The sequence below is a fragment of the Lissotriton helveticus genome, chromosome 11 (assembly GCF_964261635.1).
Source record: "Lissotriton helveticus chromosome 11, aLisHel1.1, whole genome shotgun sequence".
In the NCBI taxonomy this organism is placed as follows: Eukaryota; Metazoa; Chordata; class Amphibia; order Caudata; family Salamandridae; genus Lissotriton; species Lissotriton helveticus.
The window spans coordinates 601,034,011-601,046,937 of NC_136072.1; the positions used below are offsets into that span (position 1 = coordinate 601,034,011).

The following is a 12,927-nucleotide window of genomic DNA, read 5'->3' on the forward strand; positions in this document are numbered from 1 at the left end:
GCTGAAGCAAAACATTAGCCGAAGGTAAAACATATATACTGAACAAGTGGGGAGATAGCGATGAGCCCTAAGGGACCCACAAGTGACCAAGGATTTTTTTAGAGATCAAGGGCCAGATGTACATACCTTTGTGTTTGCGATTACCTAATAGCGACTTTTTGTGATTCGCTATAAGGTAAGAGCAAACAGTGATGTACTAAAGTATGTTTTACACTGTTTGCGATTCCCAGTTGGGCACAAATGCACCTACCTCATTAATATGCATGAGATAGGTCGTAATTTGCCACCCATTGGGGATTGCTAAGATCACAGGAATGGGGGCCTGCTGGGGTTGGCAGATCCCCATGTCTGTGATTGCCTTTAAATAATCCACTTTTTTTTCTTTTTCCTTAATAAAGCCTGTTTTCCTTAACGGAAAACAGGATGAGTTTCAAAAAGAAAAATGTAAAATTTTCTTTTACATTTTCGAGGCGTCCAGTAGGCCTTATGGATAGTAAAAAGGTGTTTTTCTTTAAAGGCGCCGATTTCACACAATGGCACAAAAGAGATGTAGATACTTGCCATAGTGCTTCTAGATCATACTCCGGTAGTTCCCTCCTCCTCGTCTCCGTATGCCATGTACTGGGGTCTTCTGATGATTGTACCTGTAACCAGTACCATACCGAGACCTCTTTCTGTAATCTAGGACGCAATGCTATTTTTGCCTCGTGAAGTTCGTTTTGTTTCCCCCCCCCCCCGTCTCAAAGTTTTTGCCCAGCTTAGTTACTGACAGTATTTAAAACGAGAGACAGCGCCTTCTGTGATCGCCTGAAAGTCTTGCCAAGATTTTAACCTAGTACCTTCCAACAACTGGCCCCAACTGCAAATTCCCTTTTCCCTTATCGGGGTTGCTAAAGAGTCTTGCAAACATGCGGGGGTTCCTGGCGATCTCCATATTGGTGCATAGTGGCTATAATGTAGAATCTGTAGAATCTTCCTGATTTGTTACCACACTTTACAGGCCCAATGGAGAGACTTTAGTCTGATTTTTGTTTTTTTATTTGGGGTCTCTGAACTTATAGTGAAAGTGGCTGGATAAGTCTGGTGAGCCGTACGTCAAGGCACAAAACATAGGTGAGATATTGTTGGAATCCTTTAATAGCTGTCTAAAAAATTTCAAATGAAAGGCTCTCTGATATTGTAGGAGATCTGGGCTCGCTATGCCACCATTTTCCTTCTTTTACCTACATATCTTCCATGCGATTCTGGGTCTTCTTTTCCCCCAAGTTGAAGCTGGAGAAGGCTCCTTGTACTTTGGAATTGTATTAAAAATAAATGTATATTTGGGTAAAATAGACATATTTAATAAATTTGATTTGCCCAAAAAAGATAAAGGGAAAGAGTCCCACTGCTGCAGTTGTTTCTTGACTTTTGAAGTGACTGAATCAAAGTTCACCTTTGCTAGACTTTACACATTTTGAACCACCTCAAACCCTAAATATCTAATCTCCTTTTTAATAAGCTCGCTCTCGGAACTGGTATTCCACTGCATGATCTCTGTTTTTGAAGGGTTTACAGCGTATCCTGATAATATACCAAAGTTGTCTAGAAATTCCCAAATAACAGATATTACTCGGTAAAGGTGGGTTGTAAAAATCATTAAGTCATCGGCATAAAGCCCTATCTTTTTTTCCCAGTCATCACATGTAAATGGATAAATGTTATTACATGCTCTTAACTTGATGGCCAGTGGCTCAATGTATCGATTAAATAAAAGGGGGGAAAGTGGACAGCCCTGTCTGGATCCTCTTCGTATTTGTACTTTTTCAGAAAGGGTTCAATTTACTAATATCCGGGCCATAGGATTTCTGTACAGAGCCTTAATTGCTGACCCGAATACTTCCCCCATATTAAAACGCTGGATTACTTCATTGAGAAAGGGCCAGCTGACCCTGTTGCAAGCTTTCGCAGCTTCGCAGGTTATTATAGACATGGGTCTTTCATATTCTATGGCAAGATCTACTGTGCCAATTAACTCATGGGTCAAATCCTGTAAATGCCTCCCCTTCATGAATCTCTTCTGGTCGTTATGAATGATTGAGCCGAGCATTCGCTTCAACCTTTTATTCTAAATCTGTGCGTATATTTTGTAATCACTGTTGAGCAGTGATATCGGCCTGTAAATTCACACACTCTGGGGTTTTAGTTGGGTTTCAGAAGAATGATTATGGTTGCCAAATACCAGGAAGGGGGGGGGGTTGTCTTGTTTTAAAATGTATGCCAAGTTAAAAAGATTGAGCAGTATCGGGGCTAATTCTTCCCTCAGCAAAACATACAACTCATTGGGGATAGCATCAGGGCCAGCAGCTTTTTCAAGTTCTTAATTGAGCTATGGACTTCTACCAATGTTATAGGAGCCGAAAGTTCCTCTCTATTTTCATTACTTAACAGGGGAAGATCTATGTCGCTAAAAAAAGCAGCTGTCGGTTCATTGTTTTGGACTAAATCTTCTGCATAAAGTTCCTGAAAAAAACGAACAAATTCCTGCTCAATGGCTCTGTCCTCAGTGATGGCATCACCCGTAACTTGATTGTTCAGATCCTTAATGTTATTCCTGGTTTGATCTGTTTTGGCCTTCCAAAAGGATCACGGTGTGCTCTCTGCACATCTTGTTCTATAATGTCAGAATCCAAGTTCGAATTATACTCTTTTAGAAGGGTAAATACGTAAATCTTGATATCTCCCCCTTCCACTCCTTCATCAGCATTTAAAATTCTGACATTATTTCTTCTAGCGTTATTTTCTAGAGACTCTAGCTTGTCTCCAAGATCTTTCATTTTTTTTAAGTTTCAGAATCTCTTCTTGGTTTGTGGCCACTTTATTTGATATCTCATTTTGTATCATTTCCATCGCCCCTACCCTATCTACTAGACTGTTGATTTTTTCCTCCATGGTCTCACAATACCCTTGAATTTTCTGCTGATTGAGCTCAGATGTTGCAAACCTCACTCTCAGCTCTGTAAGCATTACTGCCATTGTGTTTTCGAGCTTTGCCGTGTTCGACTCCTTACTAGCGTGTGAGAGAGTGACCATGACCGTCAGTTGCTCAGAGTCAAATAAAGGGTTATGGTTGTCTGGCTCTGGTGGACTCAATCCCCTCCACCAAAAAATGCTGTTAACAAAATGTATTGGGATTGGGTCCAGAAGGAGGAACTAGAGGGGCAAAGGCGGGGTCCCCTGACCGACCAATTTCTGAACAATAAGTCTGTCAGAAAGCTCGAACCATTTCTGGATTTTATCCAAACACCCAGCGACAGAACCCTCTTCCTAAAATTCAGGTTTGGAAGCTTACCTCTAAACTCATTTACTGAGAAGTGGAGATCTTCTGTACCGGACCATACTTCATGCCCTTGTTGCCCATACCCCAAAGAGTCCTTAGCCCATTTCATGTTCGCTTGTAGAGCTTATAGGGGGGCAAGAAGACGATGGCTTAGGCTGATTTGTAGGGAGTTGGGCTTCAGACGGCATCTTAACGCCCTACGCATTCTTACAACAGATGTAACATCCTTGGCTTTGGTGTGTGAGGTTGCGAAATATTTGGGAAGGGCCTGGCAGATACGATCAAACCAGATAAAGATTATCTCAAACGAGGGTACCAATAGATAACAGGGCTAACTGTGTCTGATTCTGCTGCTATTCTGTTTTTTTAATGGCCCTCCTGGTTCGTTCAATTTTATTGTATATATGTTTTTTTATTGATTATAAGATCTGTATATTGTTGCGTATGAACTTTTAAGGGTTGTTTGTACTTGAAACTGGTTTTTACTTTTATGATAAATGCTTTTATCGAATAAAGTACTACAACAAGTTACAAGGTTATGGTTATCGATGTTATCTTCTTCAATGCTTAGCAGAGGGTCATATCTGTTTTTTAATAAGACCTGTTTTGAAGGAGCTTCCTTAGGACCAGGAGCAGGATCAGATGCCATCCTACCTTTTATATTTAAGTTCTCCGGCTGGGGCTCTACAAGTGATGTAAAGGTCTCTGCCGTGACTGTCGAATCCTGTGCTTTTACTTTAAAGTATGAGCGGAGTGAAGGAGTCACTTTTATTTTCCCTGGTTTCTTCCTTAATTGTTTCTTATACTTGACTGGGGATTAGTAGCTTCTACCGCCTTTTTACTCAATGTTACCACTTTCGGTTGATTTACGCACAAAGCTGCCTGTTTTAGTTGATCTGGCTGATTGAGAGAAAGTGAGGCAGTTATTTGACCCTTAGAATGTGTTTTTTGAACGAAGAGCACTCCAGTTCCTTTTTCCCACAAACCCCTCTAGTCTGTGAAGTATATCTGTTTATTTCTTCTTCTGGTCTTGTAAGACGGTTCAGTATCCCTTTTCTTCCCTTAACTATACAGGGGATTACTTTCAAATCAGAGTTCTCCTCCAGATCCCCACACCCTTCCTGCAGTTCTTCCCCCCTCCTTACCGCATTCATATGTGGGAACTCCCGGCTTCACCCTGCCATCGTGAGGTGATTTTTTACGGTTTTACCGGGGCTTGCAAAGCGAAAACAAAACTCCCCACTGCCTCCCCATGGGATGCAGATTCTTGCTGCGGCGCAACGTCTCCAGCTGAGCCAAGCCACAGCCTCTGCCCAAACTCCTCCCAGTGCTTTGCAGCTCCACGAACTACCAGGACCGCCAGCCACCATTGAAAACCGCAACAAAGGAAACGTAAAAATTAACAAAAACAAGAAGAAATGATAACGTTTTCAGGGACTCAAATGGATCAGAAACGATTACAGGGAAAAATCCTGCTTTAACGGGCATGCCGAACGCAACTCGTACTGCGTCTGTCCATCAGGATTCGAGAGCTCGCGACCAAGACTACCTCAAGGCCGCCATGTTCCCCCCTTCCTGTAAACGGTGTGGAAGTGCCAAAAGTGCAGAGAACTCAACGTAGATGAAACGCATATGTTCCGTTGGTGTACCTCCATCAAAACGTTTTGGCAGAAAGTGGGTAAAATCTTGTCAGATATGGCAGGCCAAGAAGTAAAAGTGAGTCTGGCATTGTCAATATTTGTGGTGATACAGGAAGAAGAATCTATTAGTAACATACCTAAACCTCTTAAGGCCCTTACCTTTATTTTAATCCTACTAGCTCGTACAGAATTGTGTATCAAGTGGATCCTACCTATCGAACCCTTAGAATTCTATTCCCCATGGGAACCATCATAATTTTAAATCAACGTCTCAACCTTACTGGAGAAGCATTGGTACTCCGTTATATAAAATATATAAAGTATATCCTAATTGAAACAATGACTACTATTAAACCTATGATTAAGTATCAGTAAATACAGGATGTTCTAAAAAATCTAGGAGATTCATCAAGACGGATTGGTGAACCTAGAAAGAGAATTTAAGTAAGAACCTGTAATTTAGGAGAAAAGAGTAAGCTGACCTCGAAGAGAAGGATCCTGTGATGGTTACCATCCCCTCCAAGTGGAGAGAGCGGTTATCACTCTGTCTGATCAAACATATGAGGACTAAAAAAAAAAAAATTACAAAAAAAAAAAATTACAAAAAAAAAAAAAAATTACAAAAAAAAAAAAAAAGTAGGCAGTGGTCCGTTTTTACAATTATTCACAAAGGGGAATAGGTCCTTAGGGGGCCCCTTCACATTTGGGAATGGGTTACCACCTACTTGAAGTAGGTGGTAATATATGAATCTTTTGAAACTGCATTTCAATCGCAAAACAGCCTCACAAATCATTGCGAATCGCTATTAGGAAGTGCCTCCCTTAACACGCTCCTTCCTAATACCGGATTGCTAACCTATTATCAAATTCGGTAATAGGTTACCGAATTGCAAAATAGTGTTTTGTACATTCAAAAAGGCTTTTTTGAGCTCACTAACTTTGCAACCTCTAAAAAGCTACGTACATCTACACAAATTCTTTTCTCTTAACCGCTTGAAGATTCCCAGATAGAGGCAATTCGATCTGATTGCCTGCTGTTTTTTTAACACCTAGCGCCTGACCATGGTCGAGAAGGCTGTTTGTCTGATTGACAGGTCATGTTCACAAAAATTAACAAATATAACTGAATGACTGAAAAAAACAGGTTGATATAACAATACTAATTATGCATTTTAATGGAGAAATAAGAGTTGGAAAACGTGAAAGTTATTTAAAAAAATGTTATGAATTACCTTGCACAGCTTCTTTGATGACCTCAGTAAATTGACTCCACAGAAAGTCAGGGTCTATTTCAACCCAGCCATGGTGAGGATGTACTACTTCTAGCTGTTGAAATATTAACAGGGAGAATATGATTGGACAACACAGAAATTAATAAAAGTTTTTTGTTTTTTTTTAGAAATGACCAAACTAAATATTTATGGATCGTTTTTGTAAAGCACAATTCAACTGAGGAGGTGTCAGAGCACTTTACAACAGAAAATCAAGTGGGGTTGAGTTAACCCCTTACAAAGATACCAAGAACAGAAAGTCAAGTAAAAAGACAACGACAAACAGTTCAAAGTCAGTATCAATCATGTGTGTTGAGGGAAGAAATCGCAGGATAAAAAAAGAAACATCAGGTTAAGTGCCCAAGGGAGTGATAAAGGAGAAGAAAGGAAGGAGGTAAAGGGTTTAGAAGTTACGATAATAGGATAACAATAAGGCAAAGGAATTAAGACATTATGAAAAAGGAGACTTCAAGCACGAAGGTTCCAAGAGATTAGATAGCAAAGTAAGACAAAACTACTGTAAGATTCAAAGTCAGGAAGAGATGCAAGCGTGGTAGGGTGGGTCTGTGGAGTTCAAGGTGAATGAATGGGGATAAAGAAGGCTCCGGTAGAGAACTAATAAGCAGGAGTCCAGCGAATGAAGAACTTTGAGTGATAGGCTTCAAGTAGGAAAGAGGTAAAGGAGTATATGAGGAGTAACTTCAAAAGTGGAGGTCAGAGCTGAGGGGAGAAAGTTAAAGGCACCGTAGTAGGAAGAAAATAAGCAGGAAGTCAACAAAAAAATTAAGAAACTAGATTTAAACAATTGTATATAACTTATTTGCTAAAGTAAAACTAGCATATATTAACAGCACCATTTAAAATATTATACAACACACCAAACATTTTTACTCTGTGTGCTAATACACCTTTTTTATAGAGCTATTGTCACTTGATTGCTGCTTCTCAGCACTTCTGGAATACAAGAGGGACTCTATGATAAGTGTCAGACTAGGCCAATATCATGAAAATGGATACTATGTTTAGAAACCAAAAGAACAGGTAAGAAGGAGCCAGCAATTGAATGAATACAAGCATTGGCATAGGAAAAATGTCCACGCTATTGGATCTACTAATGCCTTTTGTTCATAGCATCAGCATTGCTGATGCTGTACAGCATGAACAAAGGGGGAAGAAAAAAAAAGAAGTGATGGGTCGGCCATGTGTCATTTTGCATGCGTGAGACACAAGCAGCTTTTTTTTTATTTATCAATCAGTGATAACATATGTAAAAGCGCAGAAAATGCACAATTTTGCCACATGGCACTCCAATAAAAAATAAACAAAAAAAAGAAGCACATGTGTGAAATAGAATAAAATATAGCACAGGCGGGAGAGAAGCTCATGAGGGAGACTGATATAAAACGCATGCGCTCTTATGGAGTGCTTATGCAAAAATAAAAAAGTATTTCCCTAAAAGTGAGCAGGGGAAGTGACACAAGTAGAGAGGCTGTGCTCCACATGAAAGAAATGCAAGATGTGTAGTGTCTTGTGAGTTAGAAATTATAGTATCCCTTTGGCTCTTGAGGGACTCCGTAGACCTGTGGCGTAAGTGTTAGAGCTGAATGCATTGAAGGCTGTTTTAGAATGTTGAGTTCGCAGTTACATGCAGATGAATAAAGACGTGTAAACCTAAACTCCTAGTGCGGCGTAGTCATTGCTGGGTACCTGGGCTGAGGAGGATGGTACCACTGGCAAGGAGTTAGGGGATAAGTAACCCAAAGATCGACAGTCCTCTCCTAGAGAGTCTGACGTGGTCCAAGAAAACTGCTTGTGCATGCCACATATGTTGCAAACGAAGTACAGAATCAACGCTTAACGCATGTGAAGTCAAAACGCAACTACAGCTGCTGTAAAGAAGTTGAAAACAAAGAAAGCATTGTACAGAAGTCTTCATATTCAGGCCTGCCAAGTACCAGGAATCAGTCGTTAGACTAACACATTTCAGTGTGGTGGCCCGCTTCACCGCACTGAAATGCAATTTCACACATTATAGCCCTTCCTCAGTAGTCAAGCTGGGAGCACTGCTATAATATGGCAAAATACGAGCTGCAGTGGTAGCGCACAGTACGCAATGCTCCCGGCAGACTTTGGGCTTTCCGGCTCAGCTGGTACAGCACAGCTGCATAGAGAGTGGTTTTGTAATGTAACATTTTACTAAGGACACCATGTGGCGATATCACTGGCGTCAGGAGGACAGGTTGGAGTCAGTGCACCCAATTTCTACCTAGAGTTGGTTGCACATCATGTGACTTAATAGGCGGGTGCGGCTCCTGCCTCCTGCGGTGTGAAGAAAGGGCAGGCGGCTGAGCAGTTTCTCTAATAGTAGGCCATATTGTGAGCTTGCTGGCTGGCTTCGGAACACAGTCATGGCACTGCACAGCTTGCAGCTCGCATGCCCACGGTTGGCGTGGTGCCAGCTTGTTTCCCACCTCGAAGTAAGTGTGCGGAGAGTCAGGTCAATGAGAGACAGTATGTAGAAGTGCTAACTTTGAAGCTATCAGGCTTCATTCTGAGCTGCCTGCGCCCCTGTACAGTGGATCACGCAGTCTGTTTCTGCTCAGTTTTTCAGCTGCGTTACTAGCGCACTGACCAGCTCAAGTTGTGTTGGGTGGTACGGGGGTGACTATTAGCCACTGACTAGACTGTGGCTGTGCAACTACCCGGGGTATAGCACTATACAAAGGCACTAACACCAATCCATGTACTTCAACGCAGGGTTAAGAGCCTGTCTACTCAAGTTTCAGAACAGTCGCTGGCATGGACTGATTTCTGTGATTTACAACATGAATTCTCACAATGAAATAGTAAGTTTGTTCCCTTTGTTGTTTCATGGTTTGGGAAAACTTAAGACTATAAAAGTAAAATTGCATAATAATGAGGGTGTCTGTTTTGTTGCTCAGAGACATAGACAAATTGATTTTCATTTGTAAGAACCTGTTGAAAAAGAACTTGAAGCGTTACTTCATACCAGTATTGAGCATTCAAATGATCCATCGCCATGGGGATATTGAAGGCACTGTATGCATATGCGTTGACATGCATCAGGCAAACAAAGCAATTGAACGAGAACGACATCCAGGTCGACATAAATGGTGCAAAGGTCTTCTCTCACCCTGATTTAAATAAAGGTTATCCACAGTTAGAACCTGAAGAAAGTTGCAGGTACATTTTTCTACACATGCTGGTCTGTTTCCATACAAAAGACTACATTTTGGTGCATCATCCACAGCCTATCATGAATGCGTTCAATTACAGTGATGACATATTGGTTTTCAGAGCTACAAAAAAAGAAGATGCTAAAGCTCTTACACAAGTATGTTGTTTGCTTGTTGAAGCAGGTTTAAGTTTGAATGCAAACAAGCCCCCGGGTCTCGGCATATTAGCGGGAGGTTTGTGCAATTATCTCCGAAATCACCTCATTACCACTCCAACCTGACCCCGTGATCTGCCTCTTAGGCTTCGTTAAATTTTGTATGGATGCCTCTCGCCGTTTGACCGCCAGGCTGTTGGTCCTCACGTGGCGTAGGGTTTCGATGTGTTGGGGTCGCAGGCCTGTGCCAAAGGTGCCCCTCTGACTCGAAGATGCGTCCCGCTGTCAAACCCTCCTGTCTAAGTTCTGGGACCTCTTGCCAGCTGGGTCTCGTCCACGGGACATATGGGGCACACTTGTTACCTACCTTTCAAGCCCTGACCCCCAGCATTCTGTGACATCTACCGCGCTCCCAGCAGGCTCCCCGACCACGGCGGCCGCCGGTGTTAGTCCATGAGCTGCTCCCATCTTGTTCACGGCCCTTCCACTCTCCCTGCCTTTCCCCTCTATGTCTGATGCCTCCCCTGGTCGTCTGCTTTAGCCCCTCACTGGGATTTATGACAACTCTCCATGGCATTGTCTCTAATGTGACATAAATGTGCAACTATCTCTGCTGTGCTGCAATGTATTGACGTGCTTAATCTTCTGCTATTGTGGAATTATGTAATTGTGCTGTGCAATTCTTTCCAAATAAAGGTTTTGAAAAGTAAAAAAAAAAAGTTTGAATGCAAACAAGTGTGAATTCCATAAGACAAAGCAAAACATATTTGGCATATCTTTTGAGAGGGGGGTATGACACCAGTTCTTCCTAAAGTACAAGGGCTGTCAAATGCTGATTCCCCACAGGATGTTTGTATGGTGTGTTCACTTCTAGAGATGACCAGTTACTATTCAAGATACCTACAAGGCTTTTCCACTGTAAGTGATCTGTTGAGAGACTTGAGGAAAAAGAACATTTCGTTTCATTGGTCACATGAATGTAAGAAACGTTTTTAAAGAATTAAACAAGCTGTTGAGAATGCTACAGAAATGGCATACTTCAATCCTAAGCTTCATACAGAGGTTGTTGTTGTTGGGACTAGCCGTGTCGGGTTAGGCGTTATCCATGCACAACACAGCAAACACTTGAATGCTCAAAGGCATATTGTGGCATATGCAAATAGAATCTTTTCTGAAGCAGAAGGTGCTTACTCACAACCTGAAAAAGAAAGCTTAGCTGCGGTATGGGCTTGTGAACATTTCCATGTCTTCCTATATGGCAAGCGTTTTATGCTGGTAACGGATTATTAAGTTTTACTGACCATATTTGTCAATTCAAACTCCAAAATGCCTCTTCACATTGAACGATTGGTGCTACGGTTACAAAAGTATAATTACATCTTTGTTCATCTTCCAGGGAAAGTTCTGAATCCTGTTACAGCTTTTCCAGAATACCTATACAAGGTTACGGTACTCCCTCCAAGACGGCTAGGGCCTATATTAGTTTTATTGTAAAATCAAACACTCCAGCTGTTATTTCATTAGCCCAGATTATCACTGCCACAAGCCATGAAAGTGGCATGCTAAAGCTGAATGATATAATTGCACATCGGTCATGGAACCAAACCCCTCAACTGCTCACCAGTGTTGGTTAATATCAACAATACAAAATTGTCAAGGAAGAAGTGTCTAAAGCTCAAGAAGGATGTATCCTACGAGGGCTGAGAATTCTTATTATGGAGAGTCTGAGACAAAAATAATTCAAGTGGCCCATGAAGGACATAGTGGACCATGTCTGGTTTCCTTATCTTGATGACAGGGTTTAAAAGGAATTAAAGTCCTGTCATCTATGCAACTCCCTTTCTACAAATACTACTCACCACAACTTGAGCATATCAGAACTCCCAAAGCATTCATGGGTGAGAATAGCCATTGACTTTTTCAGTCCACACGTCAATGGGCATCACCTGCTGGCGATTATGGATGAGTATTCACAATTCCCATTCATTGAAGATCTTTCATCTACTACAAAAAAACTAGTCATTGAAAGACTAGATGGCATCTTTGCGACATGGGGTGTTCCAGCCATAGTGAAGTCTGACAATGACTCGCCTTTCAATAGTTGAAAGATTTATTGGAGCATTTGAAAATAACGCATTGAGAGAGCACACCTCTGTGGGTGCAGGCCAACAGGCTTGTTGAACGGTTTATGAGTACCCTAAAGAAAGTAGTTCAGTTTGCTAATCTTGAGAAGCTCAATTAGAAAACTGTGTTGAATTCTACCTTTAGAGCTTTTCGTTCAACAACCTACTCAACCACAGGTGAAAGTCTTGTGACCTTGATGTTCAGGAGAGAAATAAAACACCAAGTTGTCTCAATTAATCAATCGGAGAAAGAGAAAGCAACTCATGAGAAAGACTTGGTGAACAAACAAAAGACGAAAACATATGCTGACCAAAGATGACCAGCGAAGAATTATCTTCAGGAAAGGAGATCAAGTGCTCACATGTCAGATGCTGAGAAGAAAATCTGATGCTTTGTTCTATGCAGTACCTTTTTAAGTGGTATCTACCAAGGACACATGGTGATGGCACAGCGCTCTGGGAAGTCTATCACCAAAGTCTCTTCTCACTTTATGCCTTTAACTCATCATTCATCAGATCTAACCGTTGTAGGAGAAACTGGGTCTGAACCATCACTGACTACAGTTACCTCTACACCGCTGACACAGATCCTGGAAATTGGTGATGACAGTTCCCAGTTTCCGAGAACAAGATCAGGTCGAACAATTAAAGCGCTAAAATGATTGATTGAAGAGATGTCATTGTATAAGTGTATCTATCTATATATTGTGTAAAAAAATACTTTTTTATTTTAGAGTGGGGGAGATGTAGTGTTTTGCGAGTTAGAAATGAATTAACCCTTTTGGCTCCTGAGGTACTCCCAGGAACTGGGCCGTAAGGGTTATAGCAGAAAGCATTGAAGGGTGTTTTAGACAAATAAAGATGTGTATATCTAAGCTCTGTGTGTTGTGTGGTTATTAGCGGGTACCCAGGCTGGGGAGGACTCTACATGATGGACAAGGCAAGCCATTGAATAAGAAGAAAAATGAGAGTGGACAATAAAGCCACTGGACAATGGTAAGAAATAGGGGAACTTTAAGCTCACTGTAAGCTCTTGGCAAGTAAACAGTCAGTCTTCTACAATCATACAGCTTCATGGTCTGGTAGGCTCGACCTAATAAAAAGTCCTAGTGTCAGGAATTCACGATTCCTTAAAACAAATAGTCAAATTAGACTTGAGCTCATCAATTAAATATGGTAACATTTACTGAAGACTAGAGTCTTAAGAATTTTCTTAACTCAT

General features: G+C 41.3%; 1 protein-coding gene across 1 annotated transcript in view; it reads right to left on the reverse strand.

Annotated features, from left to right (window-relative positions):
• The window catches only part of GK5 (glycerol kinase 5), a 155,071-nt gene that overhangs the window by 104,591 nt on the left and 37,553 nt on the right, over positions 1-12,927 (reverse strand). Inside the window, exon 2 of the mRNA XM_078666415.1 lies at positions 6,192-6,285. Within this exon, the coding sequence (XP_078522541.1) occupies positions 6,192-6,285 (94 nt within the window). The remainder of the gene's footprint in view (positions 1-6,191; positions 6,286-12,927) is intronic.